At 38.9% G+C, this 26,442-nt stretch overlaps 1 protein-coding gene across 1 annotated transcript; it reads right to left on the minus strand.

Annotated features, from left to right (window-relative positions):
• Nucleotides 1-2,205: 2,205 nt before the first annotated feature.
• LATS1 (large tumor suppressor kinase 1) lies at nucleotides 2,206-24,440 on the minus strand. Its single transcript, XM_009324130.1, has 8 exons — nucleotides 24,374-24,440; nucleotides 21,533-22,044; nucleotides 17,713-17,863; nucleotides 14,339-15,864; nucleotides 9,013-9,595; nucleotides 7,786-7,968; nucleotides 7,438-7,544; nucleotides 2,206-6,416 (listed from the first exon to the last, which is right to left on the minus strand). Exons 2-8 carry the CDS (start codon nucleotides 21,881-21,883, stop codon nucleotides 5,895-5,897), a joined length of 3,423 nt encoding a protein of 1,140 aa, XP_009322405.1. The 5' UTR covers nucleotides 21,884-22,044; nucleotides 24,374-24,440; the 3' UTR covers nucleotides 2,206-5,894.
• Nucleotides 24,441-26,442: the final 2,002 nt, after the last annotated feature.

The raw sequence follows: 26,442 nt of genomic DNA on the forward strand, positions 1-26,442 counted from the left end.
CCCGCCGCGACCGTTTGAAAGCCCGCGGCGGCGTTTGAGGGGAACGGCCCTATTCAAAGGGGATTGAATTTCTTCCCAGAGGTGGAGAGGCACTGAAAGAATTACGGCAATGGAAAGCTACCGTGGCCGTCTTAGGAATTTCAGGGATACTAGAAATGCTGCCGTGAAATAGCGTTTGATTTTTAAATGTATTTAACATAGGACTTTGGCGAGAGTTGGTATGCGTTGCCACAGGTGTAACGTGACAGCAGCACACAAGAGGCCTGAGAGCACAGACAGGCCAAAAAAAAGCAAGTTTATAGCTCCAAGGAGGAAAGATGCAGCATGGTGAGGAATGCTACCAGCACAGACTAGGCCCACCCTGGCAGACAGCAGGCTGAGCAGGAGAAGTAGGATCAATCGGTGAAGAGGGGCTTCATTCAGCTATTTACTTTCCGTAATTTGCAAAGATGGGTTTTGCCTAGTGAAAAGCGTGTATCCTTTCCCCCCCCCCCCACATATTCATTGCTTTTGTGACGGTCTCTAGCTCTTCAAACTGTTATAAAGGGTGTTGTTCTGGGAAAGAAAACACGTCGTGTACCACAGGGCTTGTAGACAACCAGATCTTGAGCTCAGTAAGCCACAGGAAACTGTCCTTGAGTACGGTGTCCCTGATGGAGCAGTAACTTATCGCCCATCTAAATAGACTCAGCTGCTTAGCAACAAATAGGATCTAAAGGTTGGGCACAATGCAGCAGGTTTATGATAGTCCCTTAGGGTGAACTCAGAAGGCCTACAGCATTATGTAGTCTTTCAATTAAGTTTATCGCATCCATTCTTACTCTTTTGCTCTTGCATTTTTACCCATTTAACGTTGTTATATTGGCAACTTTAGTCTATCCCTTTAATGAGTGTCTGAATTTAAAACTATCATTTCTACATTACTTTAGGTGTTACTGTATCACATCACTTGGTTGATTAGAGCTGGAGGGATTACCCTTCTTCCGTTTATACGTTGCTAATGAATGAGAAATGGTGCTATACTTCCACCCCCTCACGCCCCCCCAGAGGTAGAAGAATTAGGACATATTGCAGAGACTGTATTAAGATACTGGTTTCTGCATCAGCAGTTTGAGATGTACACTTAAAGAAGTGGACTTTCTCAAAGACAATTTTCCTTCCTAATTAAACGTGAAAGCTGTGATATGTTGTCATATCTCAAAGAGAAGGAATAGCTTCATGACACATAATGTATGTATCATAAATAACTAAGATTTAATTATTTGATGAAAGGCAGCAGAGGACAAGAGAAAGAGCACCAATAAATTCAACTCTTGAACATCAAATGTATACTTTTGTGAACAGGTTAAGAAACATACAGCTAAGTACAATAACATTTCTACTATTAAACATATGCAATTTTTTTGTTAATCAGTAGAGCTGTTGCAGCGTAATGGGAACTCAGGGGAAAGGGGTGTGAAGAGGGAAAGAAAAATAAATGTTTACATTTCATATTTGGTTAGCCAAAAAAAGAATTTGATTTTCACTTCTTATAAAGATTAATTGTATTTTTTATTACCCCAGCAGGCGTTACACTACAGAAACTGATTCTGAGAAAAGAGAAACAGTTTCTAAAACTCAGAAGGAATGTCACTGATTACCAGTAGCTGATAATTCAGTTAGGCTGTTCACAAGTGCTGGAATTCTTTCTCTTACTCTGAAGTAACTTTTAAATAAGCATCAATGCAACCATCCACTCACATCCCTTAGGTCAAATAGGCACACTGCACCAACAGTTCAGTCAGCAGGGGCAAGGAAGCCTCAGCTCCTCAACTACCGGCCACAGACAGACGAACAGGAAATCTGGCGCTCCTGCACAAAGGGGAAGGACGCTCCAGGGTACCTCCTGGAAAAGTCAGCATAAAAGATGTGCCTTCTTTTCATACGAGTATCAGGGGACTCGGAGATTATGGTCCAAGCCACCACCACAGAACCCTATAAAACCCAAACACACCAGTAAGCACTCACAGATCACATACCACACGTGTAGCTGGACTACAGGTATGCAGAGACCTGGCAAAAGGGGATGCCCATGTTGTGACAGAGACAAGTACACAATACTCGGAAGCCCAGCGAGTAACTTACTATGGCCGTGAGATAACGCAAGATTCAAGTTTACTAAGTAGGCATGTAATAAATGAATAATTTCCTTAAGCGGAATTGTGCGGTGGTCTATGTATTTAATTAGAGGAGCCAAAAGAACCGACAGTCAGAAAGATATTTATAATACAAAAAAGACATTATATATACATATACACATATGGAATATATCTATATATCTATATAGATATATATATAAATCAGTAAACTTGAACAGTGCCTTTATCAAGAGCATCTTAAGGCATTCCAACATTTTACTATGACATTGACCCAATTTATTATCTTTTTGCTTTGGCTGAATTAAAGCAAGTAGATTAAAGGTCTGATCTGAAACACCAAAGACATCTGAAACCAAAGCCTAATAGTATCTCGGGTGACAGCAGCATCGTCTAAGAACCCACCCACTGCACTGCCTATTAGCTGAATAATATTAAAAGGAGTCTAAATAAATCATTCCCACTCACAGCTTTGCAACAGCAGAAGATATGTCGGTCTCAAACAGACTTTCTAGCCATATATTCTATAGATTCTATTACAAATTGAGGATAGAAAAGATACAGCAAGAGGGCCTGCCCTACGATAGAATGCCACTGAGTATCAAATAGTATTTACAGTACCGTTATGGGATTATAGAACATTTTATAAATACAATTACTATGCATACAAGGGCTCATAAAAGAGAAATTTATTTTCATGCTTTACAAAGTGAAAGTAACCTGAACTAAAACTTACTGCAGAATTCCACAGCTGCTGGTTAGGAGCCTCTCTTCTCAACTGCCTGTACAAACCAATCCCCATCATGGGGCACCAGTGAAATACCCATGTTTTAAGCAGCAGCTATGAAGAATCTCAACAGACTCTGAATCTATGTATGAAACGTGACGTTTCAAAACATGGGTAAGGCATAGCATGTTGGAGAGTTGTGACAACATTTACTTATAACTAACTTTCTCAGAGAACTTGGCCTGTAACACATTGCATTTTTGCAAGGAAATATATAATACTGCAGCATACAGGTGGCAAAATTCAAACAAGGTACATTACAACTTCTAACACAAGATAACAGAAAATGCTAGAAGCATCTACCAAATTCTAAAGATGTGAGCTCTTCCTATATTTGTTTAAAATGGTAAAATAATATTTAGTATTTCAGTACTTGCACATGTCCTTAAAAGACTCAATAATTTCCTTTCATAAAAGCAATTGTTTTTGCTTGTATAGAACCATGGTGCCTTTACAGACTTCCCCCCCCCTCTTTTTTTTTTTAAACACATTGGTTAATGACCAGTTATAGCATTAAACAGGAATATAACATAATACAATGCAGGCAGAGGAGAAACATACTCAGATAAAAAGGCAATTTTAACAGTCAATTTAATGAAGAATTGACATTATTTTCTCTGCACACTTCACAAATGGTAAGGCAGGCTTGATTAAATCACCTTTAACCAGTAATATATTATACTTTACTCCAAGACAAGTAGACCAGTTTTACTGGGATACTTACTATGAAGGAGGATAATCTTTAAAGGTTTATTTACATGGAAAACAATCTTTTTTACATAATATATAAAATGGAGTAGTTATACACGGCAGCCATTTTATAATATTTAAGCTAAATGAAATGAATCTTTAAAACTATTCCATTTCAACAGCTGTGGAACAGGAAGACAGAACATGAATTGTTTTATCAAGCTACAAACCCATTTTCATCATAGAAAGTAACTAACCACCTGCTTGAGAAAAGGAAACAATTTTTCATAACCATCTTCTAACCATGATAAGCACTTCACAGTAGAGGGGTGAACTTCCACAAACGTTTTCTCCCGTGACAAAGTCCGTTTAAGAAGTTTCCACGCTGCCAACCCTCTTTACTGCAGTTCACTCCTTCCTCAGTTATGCCAATATAAACCACTTTTTGGACCACGCTGGAAACTGGATCACCCGAACGTACTTACAAGAAATAGATCTCCAAACGCTAAACACCAAGCAGTTTTTTTCCACTGATCCAGTATTTAGCACAGTACTATAGACAGTTGCACTGGCACACAGAGAGACACTGAACTGGAGCACAGAAAGGGAACGAATGGCCGGAAGCGCACAAGAATTTCTTAAACCAGCTTGGTGAAAAAAGTAAACTAGTAACTGGTGTTTGCTGCAAGAACAGCTATGAACACCAATTTCATGATGTTTAGATAGTCACAATGCCAGTGCAATGGCACAAATAATAATTTAAGAAAGCAGTAACGCTTACAGGCACATTATTATCCATTGGAATTCAATTCCAAGGAGGAGGAAATGTTTTAAAAGACACGAAGATTACTAAAAATAGTGCATTTTATTTACCACTGTGTTAGCTTCAGGAGAAAGGAGGAGAGAGAGATAAAAAACGCAATTCTTTCTGCCTCTCACCTGTAACTCCTGATCTTGTCTCAGGGAAGCTGCTTAGAGGGTTGCCCCGCTCTCAGTGACCTCAACGGGCTCAGTACCCTCCCTACCATGAGACCCAAGGGGACGCCTGCTCACCTGCAGCGGGAAACTATGAAAACAGTAACGCAGGAGGCAGCAGACACAGCCCTAAGTTCCTAATTCTGTTCTGAACTGGGCTGTAAAAGACAGACCACTGAAACTGTACTGACGGCTCAGATGGATCGGTGCATGACATTTCTCCTCACTGCCTGCCTAACTAGGAGGAAAACTGTTAAAGCCAAGTGAAACTGGTCTCCACAACAACAGTCCCAAAAGCCATAATTTATAATCTTTTCCCATTACTGTCTCAAGCACATAATAAAGAAGCTATTCTAAAATTTATTTTTCAAACTAAAAATTGCAACTAAAGCAGAACTGTACACACTTTACAGTTTGGTTGCAGTCAGAAAATTAAACTAGATTTCAGAAAGTGTTTTTCCTGAAGCTCTTTTCCTCTCGTAACTATAGGAGAACCGACAACAGGAGACAATCAAGTTGTTTCCGAGTGAGCAGTCCTTCTGCTTTGAGAGTACCAGTCACACGCTACAGCATTACTCATGTCAAATTCAATTACTATTTAATAAAATATTAGTTCTAATGCTTTATCACTTTACAGTCGTACTGTAGCCAAGACTGACACTTTCTTGTTCCAAAGCTGAGAACTATGCCCACTACCACAGCAGCTGGAAACATTTCACCAGATAGACGGCTCAGTTTTTCCAACGCTGTGAATAATTAGGCTAAATACAGTGAGAAGTGAGGGTACAGCAGCCTTTTTTTTTTTTCCTCTCTTTAGAAATGTATCAGAGCGTTTTATTAGTGTAAAGAAGGTTTTATATTTGGTCAATGCAAGGAAAAACTGTCATTAAAAATTCTGAAGCAGAGATTTGTTTTCTAAAATTATTCAGTATATGTACAAATAGATAGCAAGCATCATCTTAGGGAAAAAAAAATCATCACTATTTCCTATTTTGAGTACTCAGAGTACAGAGAACCGATAATAAAATTCAAGTGGTATTTTTTTTCACCTAACATCAAATCTCTTCTAAATTAACAATCAACAATGCTGGAATAAATTAATATTTGAGAAGGATTTCCCTGTATTCTGGAGGAAACAAAATGTAAAAAGAGGAAAAGAAAAGACACAATTTTCTTAGTGTTAAAAAAAAAAAAAGTGTGCATGTATTTACCCTAGCAATCTTCTCTCAATTCTCTTAAGAGAACAGACTTTTCAAAAATTGCAGCTGCAAAGTAAGTTTATTTAGTTTTTAATCTTTATTCCTCTACTAAACATAAACCAGGTCACGATTTTGAACTCCTCTACCTGCCTGTTCATCATCATCATCATCATCATCATCTGACTGCTGTTCTGAGTTTTGGGAAGTACCATACTCATATTCAATGGGCTTTGGATTGTTGTATGGATAGCCATTGTCATCAAAAAACCTTCGGAAGGTGAACTCATAAAAAGCATGTTCAGGATGTTTTCCATTTTTGTACCACCCGTTAAGTGTATCGTTTCTGTTCCCTTCCTTGTCATCATCACTCCACAATTTATCTGGATCAACTGGATCAAAGTTTGACGTGTCCGTAGGATGAGCAATTTTGGGAATGTAGAAAGCAGACTGCCGCCGTAGATCGCTTGAAAAATCAATTGTTTTAAAGAATGGATGAGCTTTTATTTCATCCGCACCGTTTTTGCCTAAACGATCTTCTGGCCCTCGGCAGAGTTTAATAATAAGGTCGGAGGCCTCTGGAGTCAATTTAGCTTGAGGTGGAATATGAAGTGCAGTTTGCCAGTTGATAACCTGTAAAGCAAAAAGAGGTGTTATTTATATTTACAATTTCATAAAAAGGAAAAAACACAGTGAAAATTAAAACAAGAAAACAAAACAAAAAACCAAACAGCCACAAAGCAATCATTCAATACGTGTGTTTCATACTAGAGAAGGGAAAACGTGAAGCTGCTCTTTCAGAAACACAAGGAATATTTTGTCTGGAAATCTGGCAAAATCCAGGTAAAGTTTATTCACATTCCAGATCTAAACTAGAGTCTGGCACAGAATACCCCTGCTATAAACCAACAAAGATACCATAAAATCCAGCACTTGGAACCTGAGATTAGGCCCATGGCTTACAATCTTAAAAAGAAGGTGAGGCAAACGAACTTTGATTTATTTGATGCACTGGGAAGATCAACAGATTTAAAGTTAAAAAAAAAAAATCAATACTGCACTACATTTGAGCCAACTAATATCTTGCAAACTGAATGCAGTTTTGCAAAAACGGCACCTGCAGGAGACTGCCCTGGTGGTTTCTCTGAAACAGCTGGGGCTCAGGAGGGGAGGGACCAACGGCTCTGAGCTGCCAGTAACCCTGAGCAGCCATGGTCATCTGCTGCTCCTCCACCTTTGCATGCTGAGCACCCGCAGATACATCACCAAAGGAAATCCTCTGCAGGTGAGTGGGCGTGGAAGCCAAGTGGTGGGAAAAGAGCACCCAGATGCTGGAAGAGGAGAAGAAAACAAAGCAGAAATAACAACAGAACAGGTGCAAGAAGTGAAAGGGAATGGCTGCGATCTGAAATGTGTTTTTTAGTTGGCATGTTTACTGTCTGACCAGATGAAAGAGGTGAACATGATCCTTGAAGTCCCTTTGCAAACTAAGGGACTGCCACAGTACTGCAAAGCTTAAAATCTTGTCAGTTTACAACATGCTTGGATAGAGCAGCACTCTGAAAACCACTTTTGATTCCATTACAAATTAGAAAGACTATGTAAATTCCAAGCCTGCTTTTTCAGACTGTTAATACCGGACTTTTAAAGTTACCTTCATTTGTGTTTCCAGTGGTGTTTGTGCCAGGAATGGAGGCTGCCCCACTAACATTTCAAAGAGAATTACTCCAACGCTCCACCAGTCACACAACTGTGTGTAACCTGAAATGAAGTCAAACCAAGGTAGTCAGAGCCTCAGTATAATTTTAATCTTGTATTTCTAAGAATAAAAAGGGTTCACAAGAGAATTCTATTCAGTACTTGTTTAAGATTCCCATATTAACTATTTATTTTTTGTCAAAGTATTATATACTTGGGAAAAGTGGCAGTGTAAGAAAGGTGAAGCAAGCTACCTGAGTATCAGTTACTTTGCAGTGAGATTACAGTACAAAAATGCATTTACCTGTTCGTAACAACACTTCCGGCGCAATATAATTGGGTGTGCCAACAAGGGAATGGGCCAGACAGCGCTGATGCTGACGTGCAGCCCTACGTTCAAGTGGCTTCAGCCGATCTCCACACCTGCAGTTTGCTGGATCACCCCATTCGTTGCTGAAATCCATACTGTCTTGACGTGCATGATCACCTACAATTGAGTGAGAAGGATGCCAAGATCGAGGAAGATTACTTTAGTTCTTAACTACTACGAAACTTTATCTGTTAACATTTCTTGTTATAAGACAGAATCTGTTTCAATTTCAACACTCAATTTGAGAGATAGGTCATCAACATCAGGATTTTGACTTTTTGCTTATGATATAAAATACCAACTTTTGAGGACATTGGTTTGTTAAGTTAATTTTTGACATAATTATGAGAAAGTATCAAGTTTGATCTTTTCTCAGTTTTTCCTTAACATAACCACAGTGGGGGTACAGGGTGTATATTGTTCTTGCTCTCATGTAAACAGAAAAAACCCAACATTTAAACCATCAAAAGACAGAATCAGATTTTAAATCTTCAACTTCTCTACAGAAACTGTGTAACAGTCTGGCCTAAGATACATGACATTTTGATAAAAACAAGTCAAAAGTAATTTAAAAGTTGCTTTTGAAGGTATGTTCTTATTTTTAAAAATAGGTTATTACAAAATCTGCATTTTATCACTCAGAACTGTGAAAATTTTTTTGCTCTAACTTTTTTTTAGCTGTTGTTTTAAGTAATCAAGTAGGATTTTTAAAAGCCTACTTAAGCCTTTCTCAGAAATCAATAGGTTACACTAAAATGAAGTACATGAGACACTCAGAACTTGGGGCAAGGTTTTCAAGAACAATTAAATTTAAAACAAACATCAGTCCTATCTTCAAAACAGAGTTAGGGCTGTTGTCTATGTAATTATCTTGCTACCACAGTGATTTTTCTCTCTCCAAATTTCAGAAGCCACTGATGGCACAAACTTAAGCAGCATAGCTCATTCCTTCTCCCTTAAGAAATCAATGCTCACACTTACAAACTCTCCCTAACTAAACGTTGCTTTCTATAATTTGAGTGGTGTGCAGACATATTCTTAGGTGCGTTATTATTCAGAAAGGAAACAGCACAATCATCTTTCTACCCATTTATTATTTAGTTCCTTGCAAAGAATGACACGTCAACAAAATAACAAAGAAACCTCTTCTATTTCTCTTACCACTCTGGTAGTATTTTGAATCGTGGGTCCATCGAAAACCTGTACAGAGCCCGAAGTCAGTCAATTTAATATGACCATCACGGTCTATCAAGATATTATCAGGTTTAATATCTCTGTGGATGAAGCCCATTTTATGAACACTTTCAACTGCGCAGGTCAGTTCTGCTGTGTAGAACCGTGCCAGATTTTCTGGAAAGACACCCATTCTAATTAGGAGACTCATCATATCACCTCCTGGAATGTAGTCCATTACAAAGTACAAATTGTCCTTATCTTGGAATGAATAGTACAGGCGAACCACCCATTCATTATCAGCTTCTGCAAGGATATCCCGCTCAGCTTTAACATGAGCAACTTGATTTCTAAGCAATACATCTTTTTTCCTCAGAGTTTTTGTTGCATATAAAGCATTAGTATCCACTTTTCTTGCTAGGCAAACTTCTCCAAATGCACCAACTCCCAGGGTTTTAATTTTTACAAACATCGACTTGTCCATTTTAGCTCTTCTTAGCCGAATGTAATTAGACTCTTTCTGGCACAACATTTTCCTCATTTGATCTCGGGCTTCTGGTGACAATCCAACCTGTGCAGCAAACAGAATTAAATCTGAAGAGTGAACAGTACTCCTAATTCTTGGTGATCTTCTTATAATTACAAGGCTTAGGCAAAGCAAACCAAATACTTGTATACAGCATGGGAAATAATACTTCAAGGGTTTTTGTTTCCCTTTTTTTTTAATTTACACATTAGGTTTCTATGAAAACATACAGGAGTGATACAAAACAAAACGTGATCACTTTCAACAGCAAAATGCATGAGGTGCCATGCACCAGGAGGTTCTTGAGAAGGAAGTATGTTCTCAAGGAGAGAAAGGGTAATTTACAAACTACTGATAAAAACCACTGCAAACAATAGTTATCTGAGTAACAGTGTGCATCAACTGCCTCCCTGATTCTCTTTGCAGAGCTAAAGGAAGCCAAGACATGCCTAGGAGCAGTAAGCCGCTGAGGGCTAACTAAGGAGCTGCAGTGGGAAAGGCTTCCACTCTCTAGACTAACTACAGCGGAAGTCACTGGACTTCTGACCATGTCGGTGGAATTTCGGTTGCAGGAGGGAGTATGCGACTCTCCCACTCTCATGCTTCCCTGCGTATCTACACAAACCAGATCCACATGGCACTGTTTCCTACTGTCCGCCCACACCAAGCACATGCCTCTGCCACAAGCCAGGACCTGATCTTCCCTCTTACCACATAACCCACCTCTTTCTAACAAGACTTCAGTCACACTCTCTCTACTGCTCTCCACTCTACGTACCAACAAGTTGAGCAGAGCAATTTCTTTGAAGTGGCTCACTCCTCCCCATGGTATCAGTTCTTGGCTGCCATCTGCGTACACATCCCTATCTTGAGCGAACATCCCTGGTGTTCTGGCCAACACCACTAACATTCTGACAGCTGAAACACTCACAGGCCACACGGAACTCATCACCTACAAGATGAGTGATCTTATCTACAAGAACCACACTAAGCATTCTCGTCGTATTCCAACCTGGGTTCCTCCTAGTGTATTTTTGCTGGCTTCAATGTCTTTAAAGTGCCACTCAATTCCAGTGCCATCTTTCTTGGCAGATTTCAGGCCCTGGAATCAGAATACCCCTTCTTTCTGGTTTTAACGTGAGCAGAATCTTTCCTCAATTTTTTGTATTCTTTTCTCTGCGACACTACCCCCACATAGCTTTATGTTCATTCCTTCTTTTGTTCTCTGTCAGCATTTTCAAAATCTTCTTGTTCCCTTTTTCATAGCATCTCAATTATTTTATCTGCCTACCTAGCTTGAAATCACCATCCCACAGCAATGATTTCCAAGTTCAACCTACAGAATATTTCCTTATTTTTTCCTGGACATTCTGATCATAAAACTGAACATGGCCAAATTGAATCCCTGCAAATATCACAACTGTTACTCAAGCACCATTCCAGAAGTTTTCAATTTCTTATTGTCACATCTTACCAATTCTTGATACCAAATCTTGCTGCTTCCATCTCCTTAATGTTTCAAATGTTTAAGATACTGTCTGCATAACAGTACTCAGGACCATCATCAGGACTAGGTAACCACTAGCCTAGGCCTGTATAAGCTGCATGTTAATAGATGACTTGTACTTTGGCTAACTTACAACATAACTTGCAACAAAACATAATAGATGTGACTGAGAAAAAAGGCAAGATAAAAGATCAACTAGATATCACTCAGTATCTTAAAAATGCTTTCAGGATACTGTATGTCACCTATTAAAGAAAATGCTGTTAGAATACAGAAGATTTCTTACAGGCATCAAAACAAAAATGGATCCAAAGGAGATGCAATTAGGAAAATGCATACAAAATGTTTGTCTACCCAAACAAACTTCACAAGGAATATCAATTCAGTAAGATTTAAATGGGGAAGGCTGTCTCAAATTTGAGACAAAATTTTTTGACGACATCAGACAGGCAGTAGTTAGGACTGGGTAGCAGTAGTTTCAAGACTGGATGTGGGAAATAGGTTCAACTCCCTACTCCAAATCAAGCACTTGTCTTTCTCAACACATTACTGCAGGAATAGCCAGGCACTGTCTTCCAGGACAGAAACATCTCAAGTTTTCTGTGAATGAACATGCTTAAGGCACATGTCAATGCAGAAAGAGGGATTTTTGAAGACTTACAAATCATCAAGACGACATTTGAAGACTCGACCCTGTTAAAGTTCAGACAACGGTGGGTCACCTTCCCAAGTCCCATCTGAACCATCAAGTCTGTTTCAGTACAGCCCCACTTGCACACAAACTGAACCCCACTGATCAGTTAGAAACCTGGCAAAGAATATGATCTAGATGGCAACAAAACCCTAGAAGGAGTGAGACCCAATACAGTAATTAATCACTGCAAGACATACAAACAGAGTCTCTGAAAACCTTGTAGCTTTACATTCTAGAACCTGCTCTCTAGCTGTTGCATCCTAACAATTTTGTTGTAAAAAAATAGCTCAAGTACCCCAATTTGTCATCTCTTCCCCCAACCCATCTTCACTTTTTCCTATGCCATCCACTAAAACAAACGTTCATCACAAACTGATCACTCTCTGCATTGCTGTATTTTCCCTAGAACTGTCCTCAGCTACAGCATTTACCAAAAATTAACCAACTTTGACAGCTGCACAAACGCTCATGCACATACATCTCTGATGAGTTCTAGCCAATGCCAGACACGAGAGCTTCCTGAATTGCTGTATGATATCACACAATTCACTCTCATTTTGCTCCCTTCTCATCTTGCTGTGCCTTAAATCATGACTTAAGTTTCTCTTTGCGGCAAAGACATCTACCAGAGTTCTCGGGCAAATTCACACACCTGAATTAAATGTTTTTGAGACAGCTCCACTCTATTCCCTAGGAAACCTGATAGCATAGAACTATGTCACCTATGCTAGAAATCAGCATCCTCTGAAGGTAGGTATTTCTCCAGGGATGCATTCTGGTATTTTTTTTGCTTTCAAAATTCCTACCAAAGCAGAGAAAAGAAGGGATTCAATACTTGTTTAATCCTCTTAAACTTCCTGAAAATAAGTAGTGAGCTAGTTTCCCTTTCTCCTTCTCATAAAGACCCAAAATACATTTCACTATTGTGAGATTCCTCTCCTATACCCTGATGAAAAAGGAGAGGTCTGCTGCAGCATAATACCCCGTTTTCCACCCTTCAGCCTGTAAATAAACATCCCAGCTTTAAATCTAGTATAAATATTATAAATGCCATTTCATATAAGAAAAGAGGTTTACTAGGGTGCTTTAAATGCACAAGAAAAATATCAAAAAAGTTATATCAGTGCTTTCACATAAGTAATACTTATGCTTACTAGGGAACACAACACAGTAAGAAGGGAAAGTGAAGTTTGCAAATCAACATTAATGATAATCTTACATTTAAGTACTCAAAAATAGTCAAAATAAATTCATGCTTAATTTTGATGCAGGATTGCATGCAAAGCCCTCTACAAAGGGATCATGCTATTCTTAATAAATACTGTTGCTCCAAAATCTTACTTGTCTACACAGGGATGGAGGCTACAGAGTTCAGGAAAGCTTCCCACACCTTAACAGTTTAAATCAGCTGTTAGTGGAAGTGAAAAGGAAAGAGAAAAAGGCTAAGAATAAAGATCTAGAAAAAGTTCCAGGAAGAAATCTTGCTAACATTTACATATTTGTGATTAAGCAAACACTTATAAAACACTACAGCTTACAGTAAGAATTGTCAGAGAGTAAGAAAACATGGATTTAAAAAACAGCACTTCAAGAAAGTGGCGTAAGTCAAATACATTCTTTCATAGAATAAATTAAAAGGGACATAGCACTTATATCAGATTTTCAACTACAATTGTTAAGAAAATATATATATAAGTAATATATCTCGAATTTCCATTTCCGCAAATCTTAATTTCACTACTTCTCACTATTTTCTCTTTTGAAATGATGTATGTATACAATCAGCTCCAGTTTTTACCCTTTTGATTTGGTTTACTAGAACACTGAAATCCCAGAAATAGACCACTGACTTCATGTAGGCACAAAGAAGTTGATTTTATATGTTTTTGTTGACATCTGTTTTTTATTATCCCATTCAATTACCCCTTGTTTAAACAGATACCCTTACAGCCTGGGTTATAAAATACTTAGGCAAAAGCTACCATGTCTCTTTGATTCTAAAAATGTAACTTTTAAATACTGATCTTTTGGATTTGAACTTAAAAAACCCTATCGCTACTGGAAACAAACTGTAGAACGTAAAAGGTATCACTGTTTGGGTGACTATATAAATGCACTAACCAGCCTACCGCTTGTCCCTGCTTTGCTACTTGTACCTGCAGTGTTTATTTAAAAAAATAAAAGTATTTTTAAAAAATCATTAAAATATTGCATAACTCACTCAAAAATCAGGATTAAATAGAACCCATAACAAAAAGCTATGAGCCATGTAGTTAAATCTCAGTTCACGCAACAATGATTTTGCTTGTGCTGCCTTATCATACATGAGCTAGATGAGCTACATTTAGACATGCAAAGATCTTACTTAAAATAATTAATTTCTAAGACAACAATGAAGTATGTAGACAAAGCAATGAAGAATTTGCCCCATCTCAGACACAAAAACTAAAAATAGACTTCAATACCACGATATACTACAATGTTCTATTTTTCTGTACTACTAAAACATTCTACAATTAAGACATATTTCCTAAAATTAATATGGGAACAGTTCTCTAGTCATAGATTTAGAAAGAAGAAAGTTTACCCGCATCATTTCATTCTCTAGTTGTTTTTTCCGATGCAAACGCTGCTGATGTGACTTGAGTATATTCTCCACGTGCTGCTCCATGAAGAATTTAAAGGCCTGAGGGGAATAGCTTTGAATGCGAGACTCTCTTCTTTCTTCATCTTTCTTGTTTTTTCTAACAGGAACAGGCGATGTTGTAATTTGTTTCTTTTCTTTATCTGTTGAATCAACACATTCATAATTCTTTTCATTCTCATCCTCCTTGGATAAAATAGGTGGTTCCTCCTTGTTGAGCTTGGGTCCCGTCTCATACAGATTGATGGAGGGATTCTGGTGTAATAAGTGTTTTGGGTAAGGTGGTGGGGGACCCTGGTAATTTGGAACCTCTGCAACAGGAGACATAACGGCCATATTTGTAGACGGACTCTCAGAGAAGGGAATGGTCTGAACGGTTTGCACTGGTTGTGGCATCCAGGAAGGGTGAGTGGGCGCTAATGCAGTCTGTAGCTCTGGTTTTAACACACGCATGCTTTTTACGGGTTGCTGAATGGGAGCTGGCGTTATAGCTGTTACTGTCGTAGCTGAAGGCTGAGAGCTGCTAGAGTGACTCTGCCTACTTCCATGATGGTTGTTGAAAGAATTTGACCGCACAGGAACATTGGGTTGCCATGTAGGCATGTCATGCCCATTGCCAGGCGATGACTGTGGTTGCACAGGGGAAGGCTGTGACCAGGACGCAGGTATTCCAGCTACATTTGTATTATAAAGTTCCATGTTGTGACTATTTCTATTTGGCACCATCATTGCCTGAGGAAGATTCCCATTGGTGTATGCTGAAGGAGGAACAGATCCTCCTGCCTGCATCTGTAGTGCTGTGGGACTTTGCCTGTTAGTTGGATTCATGGAGTATGGGGGTGGCTGGCGACTCACTGAGTTCCCAGACACCACGTTCTGGTGAACTATGAATTCTGCCTGACAACTGCCATTTTGCATTCCAGCTCTTCCTGAGGGAAAACTAAATTTGCTGTTGGCAGAACTCTGCATGATTATTGGTTGCCTGCCAATGGGGACAGCACTCATGCCCCTCTGACCCTGCGTGGAAGAATTTATGGGTGGAGGATTCATAGGTGGAGGTGGATAACCATCCTGCCATGTTCCTGGTGGCACTGGAGAAATACGAGAGATCACATATTCCATGTTTCCAGAGTAACGCTTTGTTTGAGAGTTTGGTTCCCAGGAAGGAGGTGGAGGAGTAGTTCCCCTTGGAGGGGGTGTCTGTCCTCGAGGAGGTGGAGGAGGAGGAGTGACACTCCTTATCTGTGGTAGAGGTGGGGGATTCACTCTTTGCCCGTTGCCAGGATGAGCCTGAGCAAATGCTGCAATGCCAGATCCAGATAAAGGCCTTCCTACATCAGGCTGAGAGCTGGGACTTTCTGAGCGATAAACTACACCGTCTCCCAGGGAAGGCCCATGCCTCTGAGGAACCAAGGACTCCTTAGAACCCTTCCAGCTCTGCTTGCGGTTAACTGATTGCTGTACAGTCCCTGCTTTTACAAGAAGAAGACACAGCATTTATATTATTAGAAATTATTTACTGCTTTGAGTATTTTATTCTTCTGCATTAATTACTACAGAAATAGGATGGGAATTCTCCGACATAGCATAATCTACTGTACTTCACATTAAAAAAATGTATCTCTATCTAGTAATACACAGCATGCTATGGTAAGATGCTCAGTACATAGTATAAGAGCAAAAAAAATGCAATGAAACTATAGTATCAGAGTTTTTAGAAACCACTTTTCTGAAGATGCATTTTGCTTCAGTTACAGATGCACTCAATTTTTAACTGAAAAAAATGGTAATATGCAAAATTATTAGGCATACTATGTATTTTTAATCATGCATACAAGCAACTCTCAGAAGAGATGTTCAGTGCAAACACAAAAAAGCAATAGCACGGAAAAATAGGTTTAGTCATGTTGCTATTCCATAATAAAGTGTTCTTAAACTAAAATTTAACTGAATGCTGTAAAATCAAACAGCCCACTTACACCCTTGTATGCGTACAGTTCATCCAAAATTGTTATATTCCTTGCATGCGAAATTTGATTAAGTACTTCAATTTTAAAAGTTATGTCTTTATGGGTAAAAGCGTTGTATAGAGGCAAGAATTAAAACTGTATGAAAGTAAAACTTACAGAGCCAAACTCTACAATATATTTACTTTACAGATGTTATTTTGCATCATATAAACAAAATAATATGCAAGGAACTGATAGTGCATACAGTCTTATTGTGCTTTTTACAATGTTACTACTGCAGTACTTGTAAACACATACAGTACTGTAACTGCTGAAAGTCACTGCTTCCTCAGTAAAGAATGTGTTAATTACTGTATCTTTGCAAGTAACAACGAAAATCATGGCTAAATGGTGGTGTTTACCTAGCAGCTTCATACAAGCACTGACTAAGCCTGCTTCACAGACTAAATGATAATAATGCTGTACTTTGCTACTCTTGACTACTAATTTTTCCTCATACCTATATGGTTGATTAAAAATTTAACTTCACAGAGCCAGCAGCTCAACACTCAACTTCAGTCAAATAGAAGTTCAGTATTTCTGCTGCATTTGAAAGTTACCATTTGTTTAGGTGTATGCTACTAAAACCTGGTAAAAAAAGAAAAACATCAAGATTTATTAAAATGTGCTTACATGTGTTAAGAGAGCAATAAAAGCAAACAGCAAAATTCTGAATCTGTTGCTACTAAAGCTATAGTCCGTCCCCTAACTTCTATAAAAAACATGAAGTCTGCCTTAAAAACCATACAAACAAAATCCGGAACCAAGCAGAGAATTAAGTGGAGACAGGGATCTTGACAGGACATCCTAAAATACAAATATTGTAGCCATATGATATATAAATACACACACACACAAATAATATTTATACACAGAAGTACACATATGTAGTGCTGCTGTGTGGGAGAATGTGTGAAAAGAGAGACAAAAATTAAAATAAGAACTCAGTGCTCACCACTGACTTCTAAATGGCACTTGACACTGAGAACAAAATATGGGCATCCCACCAATAAGGGACAAAAATTACTAAAATGAGACCTGAATGCCATTCCTTGTATAAAATACTTACATGCAATACTAAAACCACGCAGTTATTAAAAGAAATGTTTAAGAAATTCATGTCAAATACACCTATCTTTCAGAAGAATTACATTATATGCTTTACATGCTATTTTTAAAAGCAGAAAACCCTATCTCAACATTTCCTCTGTTTCATTGTGAGCACATGAAGGAGGAATTTGCTATTTTATATTTTTCACCTATAAGAATATACTCAGTAAGTTACTGAGTTACCATGGATACACCTACCTGGTGGTTTCATACCTGCATTTACAGGTCTTGCTGCTGCTGCAACCATCTGTTCCCGACGAGGATCCTGGTAGCTCATTTTGCTTATAAATTCGATAGCAGCTTCTATACTACGGTTGTTAGTTTGTCTAAGAGCTTGTATAACCATATCCTAAAGAGAAAATTATATATAAAAAATAAATTACAAGAAAATGGCAAAAATACCAAAAATCATGGTTATTTAGCCAGATATCCTCCAGTAATTTTACCAAAGTACATAACTGATTTCTCTCAATTGATTTAAAACTAATTTTAAAGTGTCTTCTCCACAACAGATCCTCCAAAACACTAATACAGTCTGGATCTTCAGGGAAAAAAGTTAACTTGTTGAAGCACTGCAGTTTGATGTAAATCATGTCACTTTGCTATTCATACAAACAGTTTGCTTATATGCACTGATACGTGCTACCCAGGTAACAGCTAATTACATGATGACCAGAGGTCCCTTCCAACCTAAGTTATTCTATGAAAGATACCCTAATGCGAAACTCAGAACTTTGGTTTTTGCTCATTTTCCTTCAACTCAGCACAACTTTTTGTCAACAAATATCCACTAGTTTCTCCCTAAGAATTCTTCCTGATGAAGACAACATTATTGGCAGAAATTCTATTACGTTTGCGGCAGATTTAGGCTCTGTGTTCTTAGAGACCAAACACAAGTTTTGATCTGATGGCCAATCCCAACTCTGTCAATGGAAAATGTATTATGGATCAGTGGTTTTTCCACTGACTTGAAGGAGATCAAGGTCAAGCAACAGTGGCAGAATATCAGAGAGGGTTAAAAGTCAGGCACTGCTCTCCCAGTTATATTGCACAGGATTTGTGCAGCTGACTCAGCAAGTCTGAAACAAATCCACAGTATAACTCCCTATAATTAAGCACACTGTCTTTAGTGATTTGTTATGGCCATGCTTTGGCATATTGAAGCAATCATTTCAGTTCACGTTATGTTTGAACAGGTTCTCTCCCCCCTCTAGCTGAAAAACAAAAACCTTGGTCACCTATGTGACATGAACTATTCAATGTCTTGAGGAGTCTTCACCTTACACTGAAGGTACAAGGACTGCACTTGAATCTAATAAGGAAGAGAGATTTCCTGTAAGCTATTTAGGGTGTCTTCTTTTAAAAAAAACCAAACACAATGAACTGCATTCTCCCATAATTACTATACATATATATCTTACTATCTATATACACACACACTATATATACACACACCGGATACTGATAGATATCTATCTATCTGTTCAGCTTTAACCCTGAATACTACCTACTACTTGAGGGATGGGGGGAATAACCAGAAAATTTGTGACCTTCAATATATTAAAAAAAAAAAAAAAAGTAAAAAAAAAGGTAAAAATCAGCCGCTTACAGCTGGCCAACACACCCCAGCTACGATCCAGTCCGTAAAACAATCCCAGCTCAAAATATATTCTCATTTCATTCCTACTTGCTGTCTCAAGTAGCCCCACCAAGAAAAATGCTCTCCCACTTCAGCTGTATCTGTTCCCGGTGGTGTTCACAGGCCAACGCCGTATGGACTATTGTGGCAACACAACTGTGGGTTAACACATGGCAGAAACGGCTTACGATGGCACTGTGCCTGAAAAAAGGTCCACATAACCACAAGTGTCCTGGGAATTCTCAGTTGTATCCAAGAACAAAGGGTAGGAGCAAAAGGGTTCAAGATACAAAGGATCCAACAAAAACACCAACTTAAAATACCTTTCTAGTTTATTATCCAGCCACATACCATTCTTCAGTTTGCAAAAATGACTGCAGGTTCAATCTGTAAAAATGGATCTGAGAACCGATCTACTTTAAAAAAAAAAACAATCACACAACAAAACTAATTTTTTCCTATTTCCCCCACCAGTATCAATACAGGCTGGGGGATGAAGGGATTGAGAGCACCCCTGCCGAGAAGGACTTGGGGGTACTGGTGGATGAAAAGCTGGACATGAGCCAGCAATGTGCGCTCGCAGCCCAGAAGGCCAATCGTATCCTGGGCTGCATCCAAAGCAGCGTGGCCAGCAGGTCGAGGGAGGTGATTCTGCCCCTCTGCTCTGCTCTGGGGAGACCCCCCCTGGAGTCCTGCGTCCAGCTCTGGAGCCCTCAGCATAAGAAAGACACGGACCTGTTGGAGCGGGTCCAGAGGAGGGCCACGAAAATGATGAGGGGGATGGAACAGCTCTCCTCTGAAGAAAGGCTGAGAGAGTTGGGGTTGTTCAGCCTGGAGAAGAGAAGGCTTCGGGGAGACCTTATTGCAGCCTCTCAGTACTTAAAGGGGGCTTACAAGAAAGATTGGCTAGATATAAGGAAGAAATTTTTTGTGCTGGGGGTGGTGAAACACTGGCACAGGTTGCCCCGAGAGGTGGTGGATGCCCCATCCCTGGAGACATTCAGGGTCAGGTTGGCCGGGGCTCTGAGCAAGCTGATCTAGTTGACGATGTCCCTGCCCAGGGCAGGGGGGTTGGACTAGATGACCTTTAGAGGTCCCTTCCAACCCAAACTATTCTATGATTCTATGAAAAAAACCAACCTCAGCAACAAACCACAGAGCAGGAGCAAATTATTACAAAATCATTTATCATTATAAAATCCTTCCATTCTTACTGAAAATACAGCCTGGACTGTGTATCTGAGCAAGTGAAAGGAACATGAAAAACCACTATCAGCACCTCTACACTGCGACATTGTTGAGGAAAAGCTAGTTGATAGTTTTGGAGAAGCTCACGCTTAGTAGAGGTAGATCTCTGTAAATACCGAAGCAACACAGCCAGCAGAACCTGTGAGCTGGTCGCTACTACAAGCAGCGCACTCCTGTAAAGGCAATCCCTGTTGTGATACTGTGCCTTTTTCCTTTGGAAAGATGAGTGGTTTGCTAGCTTTTTTTTTTTAAACCTGCTTTTGTACTCAGGTTTACAGAGAAGGCATTGAAACAAGTGTAATTTACTTTGATGTGCAAATCCCAGTAAAAACACAGGAGCTATAAGTGTATTAATTTTTTATTCCTGGAAACCACTTTTCAGACTCCTTTCACTTATTAAAATGAATTAATTGAAATAAGTTTAGTCAATAATTTAAAAAATAAATTGAACAATTATTTAGTTCCCTGTTCTTATAATGAAAATAACAGTAGAATAATTACTCCCGTCCAAGATTTTCAAGAGACTTGACATTTTTGTCTTGAGCGTATACTGCAGAGAACACATTTTGCAACTGGTTTTGTCATGTACTGTGTTATTTTATCTGTATCTGACAAAGTGCATAAAGTAAGGATAGCCAAATTTCCTTCCCCACAAAGTCTGAATTTCTATAAGCCATAGATGTAAAAAGCTCATTAAAATTCATTTCTGAAATATTTGGTACTGCCTTTCAATTTAGAATGGCCATATTTTATCAACATATTTTAATTGAGCACAATCCAAATTTCCATTCGTATCAGAGGCAAAATCCATGTTCTAGAGAGTCCAGTTCTCTCTGTCTAAAATGATATAATTAAAACAACCTACCCCTACCACATAAGAACAAACTGCACAAGATGCTTAAAAAAAGAAAAAAAACCCAAAGCCAAGCCTCTCTAAATCCTTCTATTCCTCTTCTTCATCCCCCATTATTACGAATTTCACTACGTCCTAATTAGGAACCTACCAGATTTTGAAGAAGCTATTTTGCTTATCATATGCTCTTCAAACATTCTGTGATCAACAAGCCCTCTGACACCTACTAATTGTTTATAGTTGGCAGAACATCAAATCTTGAAAATAAAATATTTCACCTCATCAAAGCCAGCAGCTTGCAAGTCTTGCAGCATTTGTCGATTAACTTCTGATGTTCCTTTGACGGCTGAGGTTGTTTCGTTTGCAAAAGGCAGAAGTGAGTTTCTTATCTCCTGCAAAACTTTATGATATGTTACAAATTTGGGGGGATTTCGGCCTTGTCTAGGATCTTCAGATAGCATTTTGCCCATGCTGTGATCAGCTTTAGCAGCATCTGATGGTTTAGGTAAATTCCTGAGGCTCTCTCGTATTTCCTGTAGCATCTGCTGGCTGCTGCCAGTATAGTTACTGGCAGGAAAAGTCTTAGGCCTCATTTGTCTATAACCTTCTGGCTTCTCACTTCTCTTCATGAAAACATGTATATATGCAACCTCCACCAAGGACTCACACACACCAAAATTCAAGGAAGACTGGCTGGTAGTTTCAGAACTTGTGAAAGCAGCGGCTCTTCACTGTGAAACTGTGGTTCCTGTAGTGCTGGCGTTTGTCACAACCCAAAACTGCTATCCTGCTAACAAAACAAAACATCCTGTTATACGTACAGCAGTGAAAAAGTTCACAACGTAGCACTGCTGGCAGCGAAATGTTCACATGCAGCACTGCCTTCACAGTTATTAAAAGCACGCTAAGCAACTTCTTCAGGCAGTCTTTACTCAACCCAAATTACAAACTGTGTTGGGCTTCTAAAAGTGCGTTAACAAAAAAATGTTTTAGGTGCCTGAAGACCAAACCGTCCTGAATTGCAAAGGATGTGGACAGAGTAAAGAGGAACTCAGTGCAGTGGACAAAGCTTTCAAGAGCAGATGCCAGCTGCTGTGTGTGCTACCCCATCACTGCTTCTTTGCCTTCCCTCTCTGCTGGATGCTGTCTCCATTCATCACCCACGTTCTCTCCATCAACACTTTTATGGCTGAAGGTGCCAACTCTACTATCCAGTTGGCTAGGATATGGACCAAATACTCTAGCTGTTCAACAATTCTGACATCAAGCTCCACAAACAGATGGAAGTGAGAAGTACAAAGTACACCAATGAGAGTATATAATTGCCATGATTTCATCCGTTCTTTAGCAGTCACATACACAAGAAGTAAACACTTGCCTAGCTCATTGCATGCAACTTTATGATTTCTTGTACCATCTGCCACTTAAACCTGTTTAAGGATTCAGTTTTCTACGGCTGTCACAGTCTCTTAGCTTGAGTCTCCTTGAACCAGTCTTCATCAAGTAAGTAATTTTTTTATTTATTTTACGTAAGGGAAGATGAGAGCGGGGGAAAAAGAAAACAAAGAAAATTTAATCAAACTTTTTTTACTGTAAAATTGTTTAACAACTCAAGCATCAAATTCACTGAGAGCATGGCTGTGACATTTGGTAAGGGAAACAGAACTTTCTGCCAAAAACAAATAAATAACGTTTGCATTTTGAAGGCGCTGACTCATCAGGGGAAGAACCCTCTGTCTGCAGAGAACTCAAATCTCTGTGTTTGTGCTGTGCACTAGTTAGTACTGTAACTACTGTAATTGGTATGGCAAAGGATAGAGCAACTAAGGTGAAACACTGCAGAAGTTACAGAGCATTTGCCTCTAGGGTATCATGAAATAAAACTTTTGCAGCCTCTACTGCTCCAGAGGAAGATCAGTTACTAAGATAGCGCAAGATAAAAAAATTGCATATTTTAGCACTGTCTTTTCTTCACAGGCAACTAGAAGAACGGTAAAGCTCCACTCACACTGTTCCTGTACTAAAATGCAATGTCTAACAGTAGCAATACCAAAATGTTCTAATTTTCTTATTTCTGTTTCTCAAAGTGTTAAAAATTTGCATTCCTACTTTTCTGAAGGATTATTTTTGAGGATTCAGATGTCTGCAAGCATCTTTTGTCTCTTGAAGAAGCAGTATGTAAATAAGTTTCTCAGACATTAAACAGGTGTCTAGTTTTACACAGTCTACATAAAACTCACTCCTTCATCGAGGTGTCACTTCTACAATATTTGCGCTGTCATAAGCCAATTAACGATTCAGTGATTGAAGAAGAATATGACAAGAAGTTAATAGGAAAAAGAACCCTCTAATACACATGCAAATTATATGAATTAAATTCACATGCAACCCATATATGAATAAAACCTGAAAGCTTGAAGTAACACATAAATAAGGACTGCGAAAAGAAACACAAGGGACACCCACTTAATCCCATGTCTCCTTGGAGAACACTTAAGAAATAACATAATTTCGCTAATGGAACTATCTAAATCTTAGGTGCTATAACTGCACCCACAAGCTTTCTTTGCCCTGTGATAGGTTTGAAACCTGAAATAAATGTAATTTGGTAGTTATATTAAAGCTTTTTCCTGCAGTCTGGTAGCATACAATTATTCAGTGCTCACTGAATAAGGAAAAGATCATCAGACATGTAAGTGAATTTTAATAATAAACAGTGAAGTTTTGCTCAAAGTATTAAGAAATCTAGATTCGGCAAAAAGTACGTCATGGGAGCAATTAAAATGTAATTTAATTTCGGTCACTTTCAAAATCATTTTCAAAACATGCCATATTTAAGACCACATTGTAATACTTTGCAAAAACACTTTTTCCAAAGAAAAGGGAGTAACTATATTTAGACCATTTTACTAGAATTTAGTTTTGCTACGGATGTTCCTTTTCTTTCCAAGAGACCTGCTTCAAAACACACACGTGTTGGTTACCCAATTGCGAGGATATATGCTAATAACACTTGAGAAAATCACCACCTCCAGAAAAGTGAAACCTCTCCCATAAACTCATCCCAAAGCATAGGACAACAAGGCTAAATATCTTAGAGGCTTAGTAATCTATATTACTTGTTCAAATTCAGTCAAAATTAGGAGTAACGACCAGTTCACCATTGGCAGAGTAATCCAGATAAAACAGTTGGTATTGATCTTGTGTCACACAAATACCAATGAGCGAAGAAAGTGTCCATACACGAGTTACTCCTTTTAATAAGTCCCAAAGGCCTGGAATTCAAGAGAAAATAGTTGTTTTGCACCTATGTATTTTACCATAATTTCATCTGGTATTTCAATATTCACTTTATGGTTACACCACCGATAGCAGGGATAAACAAATGTAACACCCCTCAGAGAAATCAAGGTTAAGTTAACAGGACACTTAAACCATAAATCAGGACACCTAGAGTCTACCACCTGGGGGTGGGGGGGGTGTGTGTGGAAATCAGCTTGTGCTCCCATTTCTTTAGGTGTGAAACTGAGAGGATTGTATTTCTAAAGTGCTTCGAGAACTTTAAGACAAGGGATACTGTAAGTGTTTGACAGCTATTAGTTTGCTGGCAACTGCAGCATAACAGGATATGGACTAAGCAGTCTTGGAAAATAAAGCTGCACTTTCACATAAATTTTTAGCAGAAGCAGAGCTTTACCAGTGTAAACCAGCCAGTCCACTTACCTCCCACCACTTATTAGCGCCAGCATAACTGTTTGTAAGGCCACACGGAGTGAATCAAGCTAAGGAACTTACCCAGATAAATAGTAACTTTTTTTTTTTTGGTGGGTTGTTTCTTTTGGCAGCAGTGCTGGGTAACAGCAGTTTGATGTGTATGTGAAACTACACTCTTAATTGCTCAGAAACCAAATTAAATTGGTCCTTCAGTTTAATGAAGTACAAGAAAGCAAGTATTACCATTGACTACAGTTCACCTTGCTGTACATATGAACCTCCTCTTACAGACATTTGCACACATTTTAGAGCAAGAAAGTTTTGACTGCTCAGTAAGAAACCTATCTCAATTTTGTACTTCTAACTAGCAAACATTAACTGTATCCAAGAGGTCTATCCCCCCTTTGCAGTTTTGTGTCATTAGATGTAAATGATAGATCTGTTTGTTAATGCAGCTGTTTCCGCTGATGAAGTTCTCTACTTCCCTAAAGGAGTTAAAAAAATAATTTTGATAAAGTATTTTCCTCTACAGGTCAAGCTGTAAGGAAAAAAGAAAACTTGTCTTTTTACAGTATAATCATGAAAGATTGGACTTAAAGACAGGCATTTGAATGAAAACACAGAATGGCTGCATGCAACTGCCAATGACTTCCAAGTTTTTCTGGGGAAAACAATACACAGCTTTGTAATAGATCTGTAACATTTCTTATCTCCAAAAGTTTTGAACGTACTTTTAAATACTCATATTTCCAATTAAGTACTGAACGCCACATATTAATCTATTTTGATTCCCTCTCTCATATACCTATTATAATAACTTATTTGATATGTAAACACAACACTTCATTGCTAGGAAAAAAAAAAATCAAGAATTTGGGAGACATAAAATTAAGTTTGCAGGGGCTTGGTTCAAACCAACAAAAGGAAGCTGTTCTTCAGATAACAGGTTATTGAGCCGTAAAGCAATTTGCGAAAGGATGCATTTCCAATGCTAAAAGTTTCCATAGGATGAGGAGAAAACTGGACCCTGAAATTAGTAAATAAAGACAACTACATACAGTCAGGGAAGACTGAGCTGGAAATGACCAAAGGCTAGCTGAACACTGGGAACATTGTGCATTCGCTCTGCTTGTTCCCATTCTTACGCTCTGCTATCTCCTTTAGCAGGATACAGCTCTTGTTACGTACAAATGTATTCTTAGTAGCAGTAGTAGTTATTTCGAGCGCACACAAGAGCGATCTTTATGGCTACCAGCAGGACAGCCACTGAGGACCAAAGCGTAAGCTGCGTTGCCACAGACAGGTACTAAGGTAATTCCCACAGCACAGCAGGACCCAGCGTTTCAAGGACCACCCAGAGGAGCAGAAGGGTTTCAGCGCCGGGATGAGTGCTGGGCATACGACAACCACGAGTATCCCAACTCTGTCCCACGGCACTGGGACACCTGCGCTTCGGTCGCCCAGACAGCCCCAG

Source organism: Pygoscelis adeliae, unplaced genomic scaffold, assembly GCF_000699105.1.
Source record: "Pygoscelis adeliae isolate BGI_AS28 unplaced genomic scaffold, ASM69910v1 Scaffold105, whole genome shotgun sequence".
Lineage (NCBI taxonomy): Eukaryota > Metazoa > Chordata > Aves > Sphenisciformes > Spheniscidae > Pygoscelis > Pygoscelis adeliae.

Bases quoted from the DNA above. Each gene is read 5' to 3' on its own strand.
- LATS1 (XM_009324130.1), bottom strand. From the start codon at position 21,883: ATGAAGAGAAGTGAGAAGCCAGAAGGTTATAGACAAATGAGGCCTAAG. The intron at 15,865-17,712 runs GTAGGTGTATCC...TTGTAAAAGCAG, and splicing joins TGCAGGTATGAAACCACCAG to GGACTGTACAGCAATCAGTT. The intron at 7,969-9,012 runs GTAAGAGAAATA...ACTCAATTGTAG, and splicing joins TTCAAAATACTACCAGAGTG to GTGATCATGCACGTCAAGAC.